The sequence below is a fragment of the Balaenoptera borealis genome, assembly GCF_965194805.1.
Source record: "Balaenoptera borealis genome assembly, chromosome: 9".
In the NCBI taxonomy this organism is placed as follows: domain Eukaryota; kingdom Metazoa; phylum Chordata; class Mammalia; order Artiodactyla; family Balaenopteridae; genus Balaenoptera; species Balaenoptera borealis.
In genome coordinates, this window is record NC_138873.1 from 68,218,761 (window position 1) to 68,235,445 (window position 16,685).

A 16,685-nucleotide genomic window follows, 5' to 3' on the forward strand; every position below is an offset into this window, starting at 1 on the left:
TAAATTGTGTTGCTGGCTTATTCCGGGGGGTGAATTACTAATCTCAGCATTCAGAGAATTCTTGGTAGTCTTGCCCTTAGTCATATTTAGTGCTCGGAGATTCCGTGTGCTGTTGAAGAGCCTGTATGTACGTATACAAGTGTTCTTTGCCAATTTCAAAGAAAATTTCTTAAAATTTCATAGTGTGGAGTCCAGAACACCTTAGCAGCGTCCCTTCAACAACCTGCCCAACCTGTAGCTGAGGATACCTCCATGAGCCCTCGACAGCGCCGGGCCCAGCAGCAGGGTCAGAGAAGGTCATCTACTTCACCAGCTGTGACCCAGGGCCGGCCGCCAAGAGACCACCACACTGATCATGGCGGATCCGCTGTACTGATTGTCATCTTGACTTTGGCATTGGCAGCTCTTATATTCCGACGAATATATCTGGCCAATGAGTACATATTTGACTTTGAGTTATAATATTGTTTTGTGTCTTAAGAGCTGTGACTCAGCTACTTCATTAAACATTCTGCATTGGGTATAATCTAAGAATTGTTTACAAAAAGATTATTTTGTATTTACCCTTCATTCCTTTTTTGATCCTTATAGTTCAGTATAAATATAGCTAGACATTCAGACTGTGTCCTGCTTAGTATAAGGGGCTGGAAGTCAAAGTCCCTTGTCTCTCTGTGTGACCTGCTTTACAGGGAAATAACTTATTGTTGTTTCTCATGCCTCAGCTTCTCTTTATGGAAATTTGTGATACTTTTCTGTATAGCCCTTTAAAATTTTTGGATAAAAAAATGGTATTTTAAGTTCCGATGAGTATTACTAGTTACTCAGTACCATTTATTGAGTACTCTGTTTCTACTTAATGTAGAATGATATAGGGATAAGAGTTGAAAAAAAAGGGAAAATAAAACCCCTCAAATAGCTTGCTTAAAATGTATGCATATGAGACATACTGGAATTGCCCATTCTGTGACTGACTTTGTGTCCTAAACATTCTTTGGTGAAAGTAAACTATTTCGGTCAAACATCTCTGAGGAAATGAGATTACATCATTATTATTGGATGTTACTTGAAGAGGGAATAATGCTTTGTAACCACTTTGATATGCGGTTATCCCCTTCTCTCCAGTTCTCACACAAGATTTTAAAAGAAAGAAGGAAAACAACCCTCCATAGAGCTTTGATTTAAGGAAGGAAGGATCCAAGCCAGGAAATTGCTTGATTTTCCTCCACAAGTTAAGATTTGAATGTTTGCTGTACTTTGAATTGTATATCTTTTGAGTTGTATTATATGCCTAGCTTTATAATCACTATAAATTTAATTATTCCAGGAATATCATAATATTGAAATATTTCATGTACCATTTTAATACAAAAGCTCAGGGCCCATGTAACAGTGACAGAAATTAGAACTGCCCACCTAATCAAAGCCCGAGAGATAATTTTCGGCGCAAAATCAATATATCAATATATATCAATATATTTATTGATATATTGATCAATAAATCTGTATATAACTTAGTGCTAGCTAGCTCCACAGACTCTAGTAGATAATTTTATCATCATAAATAATGCCTGGTGAGAACATATAATCACAGAAAAACGTTACCTTCAGCATGTTCAGGAGCAGCATTGAGGGCACTCTTGAGAGTATTGTTAATGAAGATTTAATTTTTAAATACAGGCAGTCCCCAGCTTTCAAATAGGTTATGCTCTAAAAGTGCATTTGTAAGTTAATTTTTTTTTTTTTTTTTAACGACTCAGTGTTGTAAATCATGTTTAGGTTCTAGACAAGGCCACATTAGACAAGATCCATTAGTCCATAATGTATCTTGAATACTTTGGGGAATGGTATTTATAAAGTCCTTACGTAGCTTTAACTAACTGAAATTATGGGCAAGATAGAAACAATTTGTAAAATGATTTTAAAGGCAAATTTAATTTTTACTCCTGCTCTGATAGGATTTTGGTTCTATGAACTATCAGACACAATTTGTTTTCATCTTATAGCCAGTTATGTCTGCATCTAAAGTAAGAACGTATTGTATACTATTATATAATACACAGTTTTCTTAAATTTTAATAAATTAGCATTTTTAAAGTGTTTACAGATTGTTTCTCTTATATCTACAGCTGAAGTTGGTAAAGTCTAAAAGGCCCAAGGACTTTATGAAGACCTCGTATATCAGGAAAATTATAGGTTACCATTTTATAACTTTATTGCCATGAGAAAATACATTCTGAAGTCTTGGTTTGGAATGTAAGATATTAGAAATATTGGTTCAGTGGTCAGTGGTCTCCTAGCAAGAGGTCACTGACTCACGGGGGGAGGACCAGGTAATGTTATCACCTGAGAAGAAGGAAATCCCCATTCTCTCAGCCTATCCTGAGGTTAATCGTGTGCTAGGAACAATCTTCCCTCCATTTCCTCTCCGTCACACTGAGCCAGCCTCGATCTATGTGATCTTGTTGCATGTTTCCATGGAGTGTGTCTATACTTTAAAACTGATTAAGCCAAGAAGATTTCACATTCTGCAGATCTTCCTCTATCTGAGTTGCCTCTCTTCTTTCACCCATCAACAGCCAGGCCATCTCCTTTGTTCCAGTTTTTTTTTTTTTTTTTTTTTTTTTTTTTAACCACCTGATACATGTTATCTGAAAGTGGCATATCTTTTGCTTCTTCCCTTTCAGCTCACTTTGCTACCTAAAACTCCTTAAGTTGTCGATCTGGCCCCCATTGTGGAGTTAATGAACAAAACTGGTCTTTGGAGCCATTCTTACATCCCAATAAAGGGCCTCTTCAGAAAACTATTATTTTTAAAGCCCCAATTTAACCCCTTATTTACAGCATAAGGCCAAAACCGGATGTGTGATCTGGTAGGTAAAGGCTTAGGACTCCTTCCTCCAATCCTCAGATTTAGGTAACTCATGGCTTTTCCTTTGACCAACATAGCACATATCAAGGTAGTTAAAATAGCATGCTTGAAAAAATATATAATGTCTGTTTCACCTGTAACTGTTTAAACCAATGAAACCTTTCAAATGTTATGTATTGTGGGGCTTTTACGTAGCACTTTATATTTTCATGCTGCTTATAGTTTTATTCTACTGAAATAAATGAATTTCATCAAAATTCTCAACTACTTTTTTTTAAAAACCTTTAAAAATTGTTTATTATTTTGACTATGAAAACATAAAATTTCCTATTTCAGGAGAATAAGAAATCATTTTGTTCTTTTTGGCTGTGAATAAACTTTCTGGTACTTTGAGACCTCCCATTTTTATAGAGCAGAATCAGTAAACAGGCAGACCTCACACAATTGGACTTAGTTGTGCAGAAACCTAGGCTGAAGTACTGAAAAGCCTATATTGTTTTATTACTTGCAAAGAAGTATGTGAAAGGTGAATGCATTTAGTGAACCTGAGTTTTAACAAAGAATAATGTGTACTGTGGGAATTCCCTGGAGGTCCTGTGGTTAGGACTCCGTGCTTTCACTGCCCAGGGCCTGGGTTCAATTCCTGGTCAGGGAACTAAGATCCTGCAAGCCGTGTGGTGCAGCCAAAAAAAAAAGTGTACTCTTAACAGCCATTGTGGGAGGCTATAATTGCTCCAAAGCTATTTGGAATGCCTCTTTAAAAGTTGCCTTCAGAACTAGTTTGAGCTGCTCAGTAAAACCAGTGACTTTATTCATACCTGCTTTTGAATTCTTTATGTCATTTGGTCTTATCTTCTGTTCATTGTACCTCCTTGAGTATTCTCTTGCATTTTTCCACTTCTCTTCGTGCTCACTGCCACTAATTAGCCATCATCTCCTCTCAACTAGTGCAATTATCTCTAACAAGTCTCCATTCCTGCCCCACTGCAGCTGGAGTCTTCTCCAGCGCATGGTACAGATCTGATCCCGTCTCTCCCATTGCTCTTAAAATAAGCCTGAACCCTTGATGTAGGACACAAGGCTGTGTGTGACCAGAGTCCCACCTAGCTCTGGCCTAATCTGGCTGCAGATGCTTACTGGGGCCTTTCCACAGCTCTTAACTTGAGCCAATGGGGCCGATCCTCTGTCCTGAGAAATAAACAAATGTTAAAGTTATACACCCACTGCCTCATACCACATGCAAAATTAACCCCAAATGGATCTGAAACCTTAATGTAAGGGCAAAAACTCTTAGAAGAAAACATTGTCAATTTTTGTGACCGTGGGTTAAGCAGTGGTTTCTTAGATACGAGATCAAAAGCACAAGCAACCAAAGAAAAAGTAGATAAATTATATTTCATCAAAATGAAAAACCTTTTGTGTTTCAAGGAACATCGTTAATAAACTGAAAACACAGAATGGGAGAAAATATTTGCAGATCATATATCTGATAAGAGACTTGTATCAAGACTAAAGAACTCATAACTCAATAATAAAAAAGATAAATGACCTGGTTAAGAAGTGGCAAAGGATTTGAATAGACATTTGTACAAAGAAATACATGAATCATTAGTCATTAGGGAAATGCACATCAAAACTACAGTGCGATACCACTTCATACCCACTGTGATGGCTAGAGGGTACATTGCTGGTGGGAATGTATTGATAAAATGGTGCAGCCACTTTGAAAAACCTTTTGGTAGTTCCTCAAAAAGTTAAACGTCGAGTTACCATATGACCCAGCAATACACCCAGGTATATATCCAGGACAAAAGAAAACATGTACACACAAACTTGTACATGAATATTCATAGCATTATTGTTAATAGCCCCAAACTGGAAACCCAAATGTCCATCAACTGACGAATGGATAAACAAGATGTGTTATATCTATACAATGGAATATTATTTGGCAATAAAAAGAAATGAAGTTATAATACATGCTTCAACATGGATGAATCTTGAAAACATACTGAGTGAAGCCAGACACAAAAGGCTACATATTGCATGATGTATATGTATATGCACAAAACTAAAAACCCCATTTTACAGGGGTAAATTTGTGGTATGTGAATGATATTTCAATAAAGCCATTATAAAAAAAAAGTTACACTTATCTCCAACTGATTTTTCTCCCTACTGTAATCACAATAATTGAACTACTAAAAGTAAGATTTAAAGAAAAAATTGGTAGGATCTAAAGTTACATCTGGAGTGCAACAAAACAAATATCTCTTTAAAGCCAACAACATCCATGCAAAATTCTAGGGTTCCAGTCAGTCAGCCCTTGATGGGCCTGTTCCAAAGGAAAGACAGCAAAAGAGATCTTTTGAACAAAGTTTATGGAAAAGAACTTTCATAAGTCTCATGTCTTCCTCACTAAATCTTTGGCAGGAATGAGACTTTTAAACAAATTACCTGGGTAATTCCGAGGAGTGGCCAGATTTGGGAACCACTGAGTCAGTCCCCGTACTAAATAACGCCGTTTCCCAGATTCCTATTTAATTCATTGCAATTTGGCTTCTTCCACATCGCACAACTAAAACTACAGTTTATTGAAGTTAGGAGCAATGTTCTGGTTCTCAGGTCCAGGAACATGTTTTGTGTACTTACTTCTTCCCAGCACTGACTGTTAACTATCCCCCTCCTGAAACTCCTTTGGTTTTCGTAGTCAACATCTCTGCTAGTTTTTCTATGCCTGTGTTCTGGCTGCCCACCCAGCCTTTAAGAGTACAGAGTCTCTGGGATTCTGCACTTGGACTCCGACTTCTTCTGTTCCCGGGAAGATCTCATCTTTTCCTGTGATTAAACTACCACCATTACACTGATGGTTCCTCATCTATTTCTTCAATCCAGACCTTTCTCCTGAGTTCCAGGCTCATACTCCAGCTGCCTACTGGGCTTCCGGAGGTCCCATGACGCCTCAAACTCCATAAGTCAAAATTTATCTCATCCTCCCCCCCCCACCCCGCCAAACTTGTCCACCTCTCAGGGACATCAGATAATGGTGGTACCAACCCACCAGACCTGCCTCCAAACCGGGGTCCTAGCATTCATTGTGTTCTCTCACCGCCTACTCTATTCAGTCACCATGTATATTCTCCTTCGGTGATAACTTGACTGTCACATTCTTCTGTCTTCCCTCTTCTTCTCCTTCCCTCTTCCCATCCCTTAGGGCAGGGCCTCATCCTCTTTTAACATAGTCAAAAGAGATCAATCAGTTGGGTCTTCTCTGACCCAACTGATCCCACTTAGGAATTCCTGAAAAAATAAAGTGGATCACATCATTCTACTTTGCTTAAAGGGATCAAAAGAGCTTCTCTTGATTCCTTCTTACATAAGAAAACCCTAATTCTGTTTCAGTTTTAGCTATTTCTCCTTCTGACCTCCATCCTCATCTCCCTGTGTCTCTACCACACTCATCATCTCCATTCCCAGGACACAGCAAGCAAGCAATAGGTAGTTTTTAAACATTTTCTTCTGCAGAGTAGATGAAACATAACCACATGTATCTTTTCACTTCTGATGTTCATAATTCCATATCCCAGAATAGGAATCAAGCCTCATTTATGATGGCATTATACATTTTTTTAAACATCTTTATTGGAGTATAATTGCTTTACAATGGTGTGTTAGTTTCTGCTTTATAACAAAGTGAATCAGCGATGACAGTATACATTTTAGGATGAAAGACCAACATTAATCTAGTGCTCATGCTAGGAAGAAGAGCTTACATAATCACGAATTCTCCTTTGGTTTATGCTTTCCTTCAAAATCAAAATATGTTTTATGTTTTGATAAGATGTGTTTTCATTGAAAAAAAAAAAAAAGATGTGTATTTGGGGGAAAGGCAAGCACCCTTGGCCATAGGTGAAGCACAGGCTCTTAGCTCAAGAAATAAAGCAACCCTGTGGAAACAGGTCATTTGCGTGTTTACTCAGCATTTCCGGGGCACATTCAGGTGCCCATCTCCGTGTCTATAAGTCTTCCCTGCAAATCCACTCAGAATCCAACCTGCTCCCTGGCGGATGTGACAGACTGGTTTTATATCGCCAGAGAGATGGATTAATGATCTCAGCAAAAAGCTGGCATGTCCAAGAGATTTAATTTTTTTTTTTTTATATAACAGTTTTAGCCAAAGCTGTTCTAGGACTCAGCGGAAGCTGAGCTTCACAGGAGAACCAACTTACTGACTAATAGCCAATCACTAAGTAGCGGGGAAGGCAAAGCCTTGGTGTTTGTGTCATGGCCCGAAGGGGTGGGAAGTAGGGTGGCACAAGCATCAGTATCAGTATTAAATCGGGAAACTCAGCCTGGCCAGCCATGCCCTCCTTGCTGCCCTGGCTCGAGGCAGAAGACCAAGTCAATGGTTAAGCCTGGGGGGATCTGCCCCGCTGCAGGTTACTGGAAAGCAGCTTGTGGCATCACAGACATTCACAGGATGCCTTATTTTTCAAGACTCATTTTGTTCTTGTTTTGCCTGATGGTTCTTGTGGAGAGCAGAAAGCCCAAGAAGAGGAGATGGACAGGGCAGCTGGAAACGTCCAAGCCAAGGTAAAGTTGTGGGCAGGAGGGGAGGGAGGTGATTCGTGGTGGCAGTGACACACAGTGGGACAGCTCCCGGGAGGGCTAGTGGTTAGATCGTCCGTCCTACTGGAATCTGTTTTCCAGCCGGGGGTAGATAGGACCTCGCCCTCACCCAACACAGCCTCTCCCTGGGCACAAATACACTATTGTGTCACCAGCAGCGAGAGAGGGAAGCTAGACCAGGCTGAGCCTTTCATTCTGGTGTGTGTTCAGCCAAAGCATTTTGATTTAAATCAGGTAGTTGAAGACTTAGTGGGTAAAGCATCGTTGTACTTCTCAGATTGTGCTGCTTAGTTTCTTGGGATTACATCCTGTAGGGACCATAGATGACCTGCTAAGGAATTACACTCAAGAATTTTTTTTTTTTTAAACTAACCACCCCATATTTCAGGGCTACTCTCACTTTCCGAGACTACCCCATGCCCTGGGGCCTCTCTGGCCTTCTGAGACGGATCACGTTCTGTCTATGGAGTGTATCTCTCTAAATAAACCTGCTTTCACTTTAAAAAAAAAAAAAAGAATTTTTTTTTTTGAGGGGAACTGTATATAGGAATGTAGTTTGACTTATTAAGAAAAAAATGTAACTGGGAGTTGTCTTCTTTAAATTATTTGCTTGGGAACAATTTTATAATGCTATCAGGTTTCATTGTACTGTTTTGAATCTTAGAGATGTTTGAAATTTGCTAGGTTATCAAAAATATACATGTGAACAACAGTGAAGGCTATTTCATGATGTAATGGAAACACTTCCAAGAAATAACTGGTTAGGCCCAGAATTTGCACTTAACATAATTACATCACAAATCGAAGTTCCTTAATACGTTTGTTTTGAACTGATGTATGAAGCGCGATATTCTAGTCCTGTTCAGCATGAAGAGAAGAGCAAGCAGCTAAGATATCCACGCCATGTGTAACACGCCATGTTACATGTCTGTTTTTCCATTCTACTAAGCACCGTGTGAACTAGTGATTACGAATATTAACTAATATCTTGAGGCACATTTTCTAGGTCAGTGGTCTCCCTTTCACGTACCGCTATCAGTGACAATTTTTTGAAACCGTACCCGCTGATGTGTTTACATATATATACACAAATTACATACATGTACTATTATAAATATGTATATTCAATTAAAGCTGAAAAGTTTCCTTATTTTTATTTTTTTAATTTTTTAAACATTTGTTTCTCACAGTTTTTTTGTTATTATAAATTTATTTTATTTATTTATTTTTGGCTGCATTGGGTCTTCGTTGCTGCGCTCGGGCTTTCTCTAGTTGCGTTGAGCAGGGGCTACTCTTCGTTGCGGTGCGCGGGCTTCTCATTGCGGTGGCTTCTCTTGTTGCAGAGCACGGGCTCTAGGCATGCAGGCTTCAGGAGTTGTGGTGCACGGGCTCAGTAGTTGTGGCACAGGGGCTTCGTTGCTCCGCGGCATGTGGGATCTTCCCGGACCAGGGCTTGAACCCGTGTCCCCTGCATCGGCAGGTGGATTCTTAACCACTGTGCCACCAGGGAAGCCCCAAAGCTTCCTTATTTTTAGATAAAAACTAACTATAAATGAGAGTTACAATTTCTACTTCTTGCATCCCAGTGGAGCATCCTGACCCCTCCAGGTGTGCCCCTACTTTGGAGACTGCTGCTCTGGGAGATGTAAATACTCTGTGAAGTCTAATTCTACTCAGTCAGAAAGCAAACAGGTACAAATTGTCCAGGATATTGGGAAAGAGGCACCACTCTCGAAGACTCATCCTGGTTATGTAGCCAGAATCCTAGGCTGTTGAACTGGCAGGAACTTCAGAGGTCATGGGGTCCAGCAATTCCCCTGAGTTCTAATTCTGTGAAATGTGAATAGGTGTTGTATAAAGAGGGGGTTCCGGGGTCAAAGAAGCTTGGGAAATCCTGGTTTAGACCATTTTAGACAGATATCTTTATAGCAGAACTTATAGAACATTTATTATGCCAATAGAGGTTGTGAATCTTGAAGAGGAGGATAAATTATGCAGTGTTTCTTTAAAAAAAAAGAAAAAGAACAACACTTTTTTTTGGGACTATCTTGTGGGATTCATAGTCCACAGAGCACACATGGGGAAACACTGTCTTATTTTACAGATGCTAAAACGTCGGCGTGAGTAATTCATACAGCTCGGTAGTAGCTTGACAGGACCAGAACCTAGGATCCTGATTTACTAGGTCTGAAGGGAAACCGTTGTCTGAACCTGTCTATTTTCTAATAATGGTGCTGGGGTTCAGCACGAGCCCCTCAGGGACCCTCAGGGACTCCACTTGGCAGCCTGGGCAGTTACAGCATCTCTGTTACTCTCAGAAGACCCACAGTCTCGTTCCCAGACACCTGCATGAGCTTGTGGACAGACTGAATTTATTTTAAAAAATTTTTTAATTGCAGTATAGTTGGTTTACAGTATTGTATTAGTTTCAGGTGTACAGCATAGTGATTCTAAATTTTTATACATTATACTCCATTTATAGTTATTATAAAATATTGGCTATATTCCCTGTGTTGTACAATGTATCCTTGTAGCTTATTTATTTCATACATTGTAGTTTGTTACCTCTTAATCTCCTAGCCCTATTTTGCCCCTCCCCCTTCCCTCTCCCCACTGGTAACCAGTAGTTTGTTCTCTATACCTGTGAGTCTGTTTTTTTAAATATTCACTAGTTTGTTTTGTTTTTTAGATTCCACATATAAGTAATACCATACAGTATTTGTCTTTCTCTGTCTGACTTATTTCACTTAGCGTAATACCCTCCAAGTCCATCCATGTTGTTGCAAATGGCAAATTTTCTTTCTTTTTTATGGCTGAGTAGTATTCCATTGTATATATAGACCACAACTTCTTCATCCATTCATCCGTTGATGGACACTTAGGTTGCTTCCACATTTTGGCCATTGTAAACAATGCTGCTATGGACATTGAGGTGCACGTATCTTTTCAAATTAGTGTTTTCATTTTCTTCAGATATATACCTGGGAGTAGAATTGTTGGGTCATATGGTAGTTCTATTTTTAGTTTTTTGAGGAAACTTTATACTGTTTATGGATGGATTGAATTTGACCCTTAGGGGTGAAGATAACTTTTTGAAATCTATCCCATGAGGTGTTAAAGTGGATGAAAAGGTGAACATACACATTCAAAGAATATAAAATAATTATTGAACAGAAGCTGGGAAAAAGGATAGAGAAAATGTATCAGGGAACATGCTTCTAGGCCTTTCTGTAATCCACCAGGGCGTGTACACACTCAGACAATCATAGAGCTATGTCTGTCTGTGAAAAATTTCAGCCAAACATCTGACTAAAAGGTACTTTCATTATTGACACAAGAGTTTAAATAGGAATAAAATGACCTGACCCTTTCTCATTACAGTCTTAGAGCAGTTCAGCTCTGTGGAGTAGCTCCTTCTCTTACAAGTCCTGTTCACACACACACACACCGAGAGGACTTCTTCTAACTTGTCAACCTTCCCTGTGTCACCCTGGCCAACACACCCTCACAAAACAATTATTCTGTCCAGCAACTGCTTTTTCAAAACTGCTTCCTGTATTATGATCCTTTGTGTCCCTTTATTGAATTGCTGCCAAGTGAGCCTGTTTGCTCTTGGCTGTTTGTTTTGTTGTGTTCTTCCTGCCTCTCAGCCTCCCAGGTTTATTCCCCGCCCTTGCTGCCTAAGGCGGCCTCCTGACCACATGATTGCTTTCCTGGCCTCCTGACCACATGATTGCTTTCCTGCCAAGAGACGCCCTTCTCCCTTGAGATCTGAAAATACACCACGATCTGGGAGTCTGGGCTCTGCCCTGATCACACTGTGTGGCCCCTCCTGGTGCCGAAGCCTGAGGTCCCCTTTCATCTTTCCTTCCCATTTGCTGCCCCTTTGGTTCCACCTGCCCTTGGCCGTCCTTCTCTCCTCTGGCATCATGGTTCCAGTGCTGGACTCAGGAGCTGCTTTACTCTCCTGCTACCCAGTGACCCTCACCCTCCCTAGGGATCTGGGGAAGGAAGTGGGGTTGGGAAGTCTGGAGAAACCAGGTTCAGGCCCTGCTTCTGCTGCTCCCTGGCTGTGTGGCCGTGTTTCCTGATCTTTCTGAACCTCATTTCTCCAACTGAAACCCACTGGAATGATGTGGTGACTGCAGCTCACCAACCCTGCTTCTCAGATGCACTTTTTCTTCTTCTCTCCCCCCTCCACACCCCGACAAGGCTGGGTCTGAGGTTCCGTGAAGGTTCTGGCAGCCCCGCCGCGGGGCTGGGGCTCGGCATATGGCCCCTGGAGTCTGGAGTGGGAGAGCCGAGCCCCTGGAGTCTGGGGTGGGGCAGTGGCCGGCATCTCCTGTGGAGGATGGATACAGGGCATCTAGCTTACACCAATAGCCCAAGGATCAGGATATCAGCGGCCTGAGTTATCAAATAACTGGACCCGTAAGAAAAATTCTGGGTCCTTATTAATGGCACTGGGGTTTCAATCTCCTCCCTCTCCCCGGGGTGCTGGCATGCGGGAACTCCCCTTCCCCTAATCCTCCCCTCTCAACTGAGAAACTGTGCTGACCGGGAGGGATTTGCTCCCCGCGAGCCAGGGGGCAGTGAGCCGGCTGCCCTCACAATTTAATGTCTGTGATCGGCTAAGCCCTCAGACTGAGCTCTGCTTCCACGTTCCCGGGGTGTCTCTGCTGGGACTTCTGTATACGGCCCCCCAGCAGTCGCTGTGCAGGGAGCCGGGCCTGGTCCTGCTCCACTTCTTGGGGAAGAGACCCGGGGGGGCGGAAGCTCCTTGGAAGGGCCCCTCCATGACCACACGTGCTTCTAGGGAACTGACTTAGGTCCCACCTTCCAGCTACAGGAAGAAGCCATTGGCCCCTCGTCCTCGGAGTGTGCAGCTGCAACGGGCTTGTCCAAAAGCATATCTGATCATAGCTTCTTTCTCCAAGTGCCCAACACCCTTCCTCTTTTTCCTTGGCTTTTGGATAAAAATAAAATTCTTTTTTTTTTTTTCTTTTTTTGGCCACGCAGTACGCGGGATCTTAGTTCCCTGACCAGGGATCGAACCGCGCCCCCTGCAATGGAAGCTGGGAGTCTTAACCACTGGACCGCCAGGGAAGTCCCATGGGTAAAGATAAAATTCTTAACAGGATCTTCAAGGCTCTCCCTGGCTGAGCCCCTGCAGCCTCAGTCTGTCCATTTCAGCCTCACCTCTCCTACCCTCCTGCCAGTTTCATATAACGCCCACGTGTCCTTCAGCTGGGTCACCTCCCACTCAGCAGGTCCCAAACTATGGACGTGTTGATTTTAAATGCCTATAGGATACCCAACTGGGGATAATCTGTTAGACAGTAGGATATAAAGGTGTAGAGCAAGGGACATAGATTTAGGAATCATCAGTAAGTGAATGACAGTTGAAGCCACTGCCAAAGGGAGTGTCGAGAGGGAAGAGAAGGCAGCTGAGACAGGACAAGCACCCTGTCCTGGAAGACGAGATTTCCAGCAGAGGCTGGTCCTCCCTGACCCTTGGCAAGTGCACCTTCAAGGCCTCGGCTCAGGCACGAGTGGGGCAAGAAGTGCTCAGGAGTGAGGAATGGCAGCAGGTCTTTGGGAAAGTTATTTATTTATTGAGAGGCCGGGAGAGATTTTTTTTTTAAAAAAAGGAAATGTTCAAAGAAGAGTATAACTGCCACCACTGTCCCGCCATCACTTTTCAATTAATTTTGCGTGAAGAGACGTGGGGTCCAGACAGATTTTCTGCTTCATTCTGGTTCAAGGTGAGAGAGAGTCGAATCCGTCTGAATGCTGATGAGAATGAGCAGTGAGAAGGGGACAAGCTGAGGAAGCCAGGCCAGGATGTTGAGGGCAGAGTCAAAGGGCTCTGGGAGAAGGAGGGTCAGGCACATCTGCTGAGCCCCCAGGGGCCCCCCAGAACCTACAAGGCCAAGGGAAGTGAAAACACTGCTACTGCTACTGTCTTCTGAGTTGCACCCACCCTATTTGCACTTCCTACCTGGTGTCTCACAGGCGTCTGGACATCAAGACGGCTTCTAAGAATCTGATGCACCGTCATCCCCACAAACATGCCACTCCTCCAGTTTTTACCATCTCAGTGAATGCCCCACCATTCACCAAGGTGCTCGTCGTAAACCTGGGCCATCCCTGCCTCTTTGTTTCCCCCATACCCCATACCCAATCCATCAGCAAAGCCTTTCTGATCACTTCTCTACAGCTCCACCCCTTACCGCCCTAACCCAGGCACCATGTTCTCTCAGCAGAAGTCTCCTAATGGTTTCCCATTTCTTCTCTGCCCTCCCACAGTCTCCTCTACCTGAGTGATCTTCCCAGGTGTTAAACCAGAACTTTTGACTCCCCTGCTCAGAATTCCCATGTGTTTCCCCACTCAGTATATATCCCTGAGGACCTCAGGATCTAGTCCCTGGCCTTGTCTCCCACCTCCTTTCTTACTGCTTTCCTCCTCCTTATTCTCTGCCCACTGGTTTTCTTACTGTTCCACACACAAGCCACACTCACCTCAGGACACTTGCACTTGCTCTTCCCTCTCCCAGAATGCACTTTCTTCAGCTCCTCTCATGACTCACCCTTTCCAGGGCTCAGAGGGCTTCTCTGATCACCCTCTACCCCAACCCATCTGTCTCTTCTTCCTTACCCTGCTCTATGATATATTTATGGCACTTTCTATTTATTTGTTTATTTTGGCTGCGCTGGGTCTAAGTTGTGGCATGTGGGATATTTTAGTTGCAGCATGCAGGCTCTTAGTTGTGGCATGCATGCGGGATCTAGTTCCCCAACCAGGGATTGAACCAAGTCCCCCTGCATTGGGAGCGCAGAGTCTTATGCACTGGACTACCAGGGAGGTCCCAACACTTTTTGAAGTTACATTCTTTATCTGTCCACTTGTTTATTGTCTATTTCTCCCACTAGGTCATCAGCTCTGTAGGGGAGGTGAATATATGTCCTCCCGTGACTTGAGTGAGCAGTGTTTGGACAGAGTAGGTGATCCATAGAAATGTGTTGAGCAAATACACTTGAGTCCAGGAATTGAAGAGTTGTGCAACCAGACTGCAGGATGGCTGTCCGTATTGTCCGGGATGAAGACGTTTTCCTCTACCCTGCTAAGTTCTTCTGGCTGGTCTAAGAGTTAAATTGACATGAGACAGATTAACAGGAGAAAATCAAACAAAAGTTTAATAACTGTATCCATGGGAAAGACCCAGGAAAACTGAGTAATTCATCCAAAAGGCCAAACCCTCAGCTTAAAAACCATCTTCAGCTAAAGACAAAGAGGATGTTGGGGGTAGTGGTTTAGGACTACAAAGGGGAGGAAGGCAATTCACATGAAGATGAAAAAGAGGGACTTCCCTGGTGGCTCAGTGGTTAAGAATCTGCCTGCCAATGCAGGGGACATGGGTTCAATCCCTGGTCCGAGAAGATCCTACATGCCTTGGAGCAACTAAGCCTGTGCGCCACGACTACTGAGCCTGAGCTCTAGAACCCGCGAGCCACAACTACTGAAGCCTGCGCGCCTAGAGCCCGTGCTCCACAACAAGGGAAGCCACCGCAATGAGAAGCCCATGCACCGCAACTGGAGAGTACCCCTGCTCGCCACAACTAGAGAGAAAGCCCGCGTGCAGCAATGAAGACCCAATGCAGCCAAAAATAAATAAGATTAAAAAAAAAAAAAAAGATGGAAGTGTTTGGTAAACCGATGGTGTGCCGGGCTGTGCAGAGACAATGGGACACCAAGTGGACTCTGGTCTTCAGGCCCAGCAGAGTTTCTCCCCACCACCCCTAGCCCATATTCTTTGCAGAGATCTCTGGTGACAGTTCTCTTCCAGGAACAGGCCCTCTGTGCAAATTCTTTTAGGCAGTTAGGGGGAAGCTCAAAGGTTCTTCCTGGATCTTTTGGGCCTTGATTGTTTTCAGCTCAAAATAATCCACATGCCAAAGAGACACATTTTGAGGTGGCAGATTTTGCTCTCCTACGATCTGGATGTTGAACTCCCCAAGGTTGAAGGGAGGAACTGAATAGAGAGAAACAGGTGGTACCGAGCCTTCAGCAGAAGAGGGAGCCTGCCTGGGAGGTCCTGAGCTGTGAGAAGCTGGACGAGGTGACTCCCAGAGCAGGGCTGTAAGGCGGGGAGGCCCAGCTCACAGGGGAATCTGCTTCTTGGGTGGGGAAGACAGTTGAGGGTCAGGTCGGCACTGAATAATCAAGCTTTTCCCAATTGTGGAAATGTTATATATCTGCACTGTCCAGTATAGTAGCGATCAGACACCTATGACCCTTGAGCACCTAAATATGGCTAGTGTATCCGAGGAAACTGAATACTAATTTTATCTAATTTTAATTAACTTAAATCTAAACAGCCCCATGTGATTAGTGGCTGTTTTATTGATCAGCACAGCTTCAGACCTCCCATCAAGTGATACCATCTGGGCAGAGCTGGTAGAGAATGAAAGTTAAGAAGGATTTCGTAGGAAGACATAAAGAACAGGACCTCGAGACAGGAAATATGTCCCTTTCCTTTTACAGGGTTTAAACAGGAAATATGCTTGTTTCTCTAAAAAATCAACAAAATGTGGTAAGAACGTGGAGAGTAAATAGGGGTATATATAGCTGAACAACACACACTCAAAAACAAAATCTCTTCATTGACTTCTAAAACCCTTCAATAGCCAGCACATAACAGATATGATAGTAACACTGACTTCTTATAAGATTATTTTCTTCTGTCAAGAATTAAAGCTCAGGGAGTCCCCTGGTGGCCTAGGGGTTAGGATTCCGGGCTTTCACTGCCGGGTCTTGGGTTCAATCCCTGGTCAGGGAAACTGAGATCCCGCAAGCCTCGAGGCACGGCCAGAAAAAAAAAAAAAAAAAAAGAATTAAAGCTCATATCCTGTCAGACCCAAATGTCCAAATAACCTGCCTCCTAGCCTTCCTTTCTTCCTGCCTTGCTTCCTCTCCATCTTCTTTTCCCTCCCCTCCTATTATTCTTCCTGTTTAGTGATAATCCTAAGTAGACTATTGCTTTAGAAGATTTTGAATTTGACTGCTTTAGGATTATGTGTGATTGTGGTGGGGAATAAAAAAAAGATGGAAAGAATGAGTGTGAGTGAAAAAGAGGAGAGAATTACTCCTTTTTCCTCTGGGTTAAAGGAAGGACAGGGAAGCAGG

The 16,685-nt window shown here is 42.8% G+C and overlaps 2 protein-coding genes across 3 annotated transcripts in view; both read left to right on the plus strand.

Moving 5' to 3' along the window:
* The window catches only part of UBE2J1 (ubiquitin conjugating enzyme E2 J1), a 28,562-nt gene extending 23,544 nt beyond the window's left edge, over positions 1 to 5,018 (plus strand). The window contains exon 8 of the mRNA XM_082406015.1: positions 184 to 5,018. Within this exon, the coding sequence (XP_082262141.1) occupies positions 184 to 462 (279 nt within the window). The 3' untranslated portion in view covers positions 463 to 5,018. The remainder of the gene's footprint in view (positions 1 to 183) is intronic.
* A 131-nt stretch (positions 5,019 to 5,149) lies between these two features.
* LOC309635111 (gamma-aminobutyric acid receptor subunit rho-2) overlaps positions 5,150 to 16,685 on the plus strand; it is a 40,545-nt gene continuing 29,009 nt past the window's right edge. For both annotated transcript variants that reach the window (XM_082405961.1, XM_082405962.1), the window contains exon 1: positions 5,150 to 7,462. In XM_082405961.1, the coding sequence (XP_082262087.1) occupies positions 7,275 to 7,462 (188 nt within the window). In that variant the 5' untranslated portion in view covers positions 5,150 to 7,274. The remainder of the gene's footprint in view (positions 7,463 to 16,685) is intronic.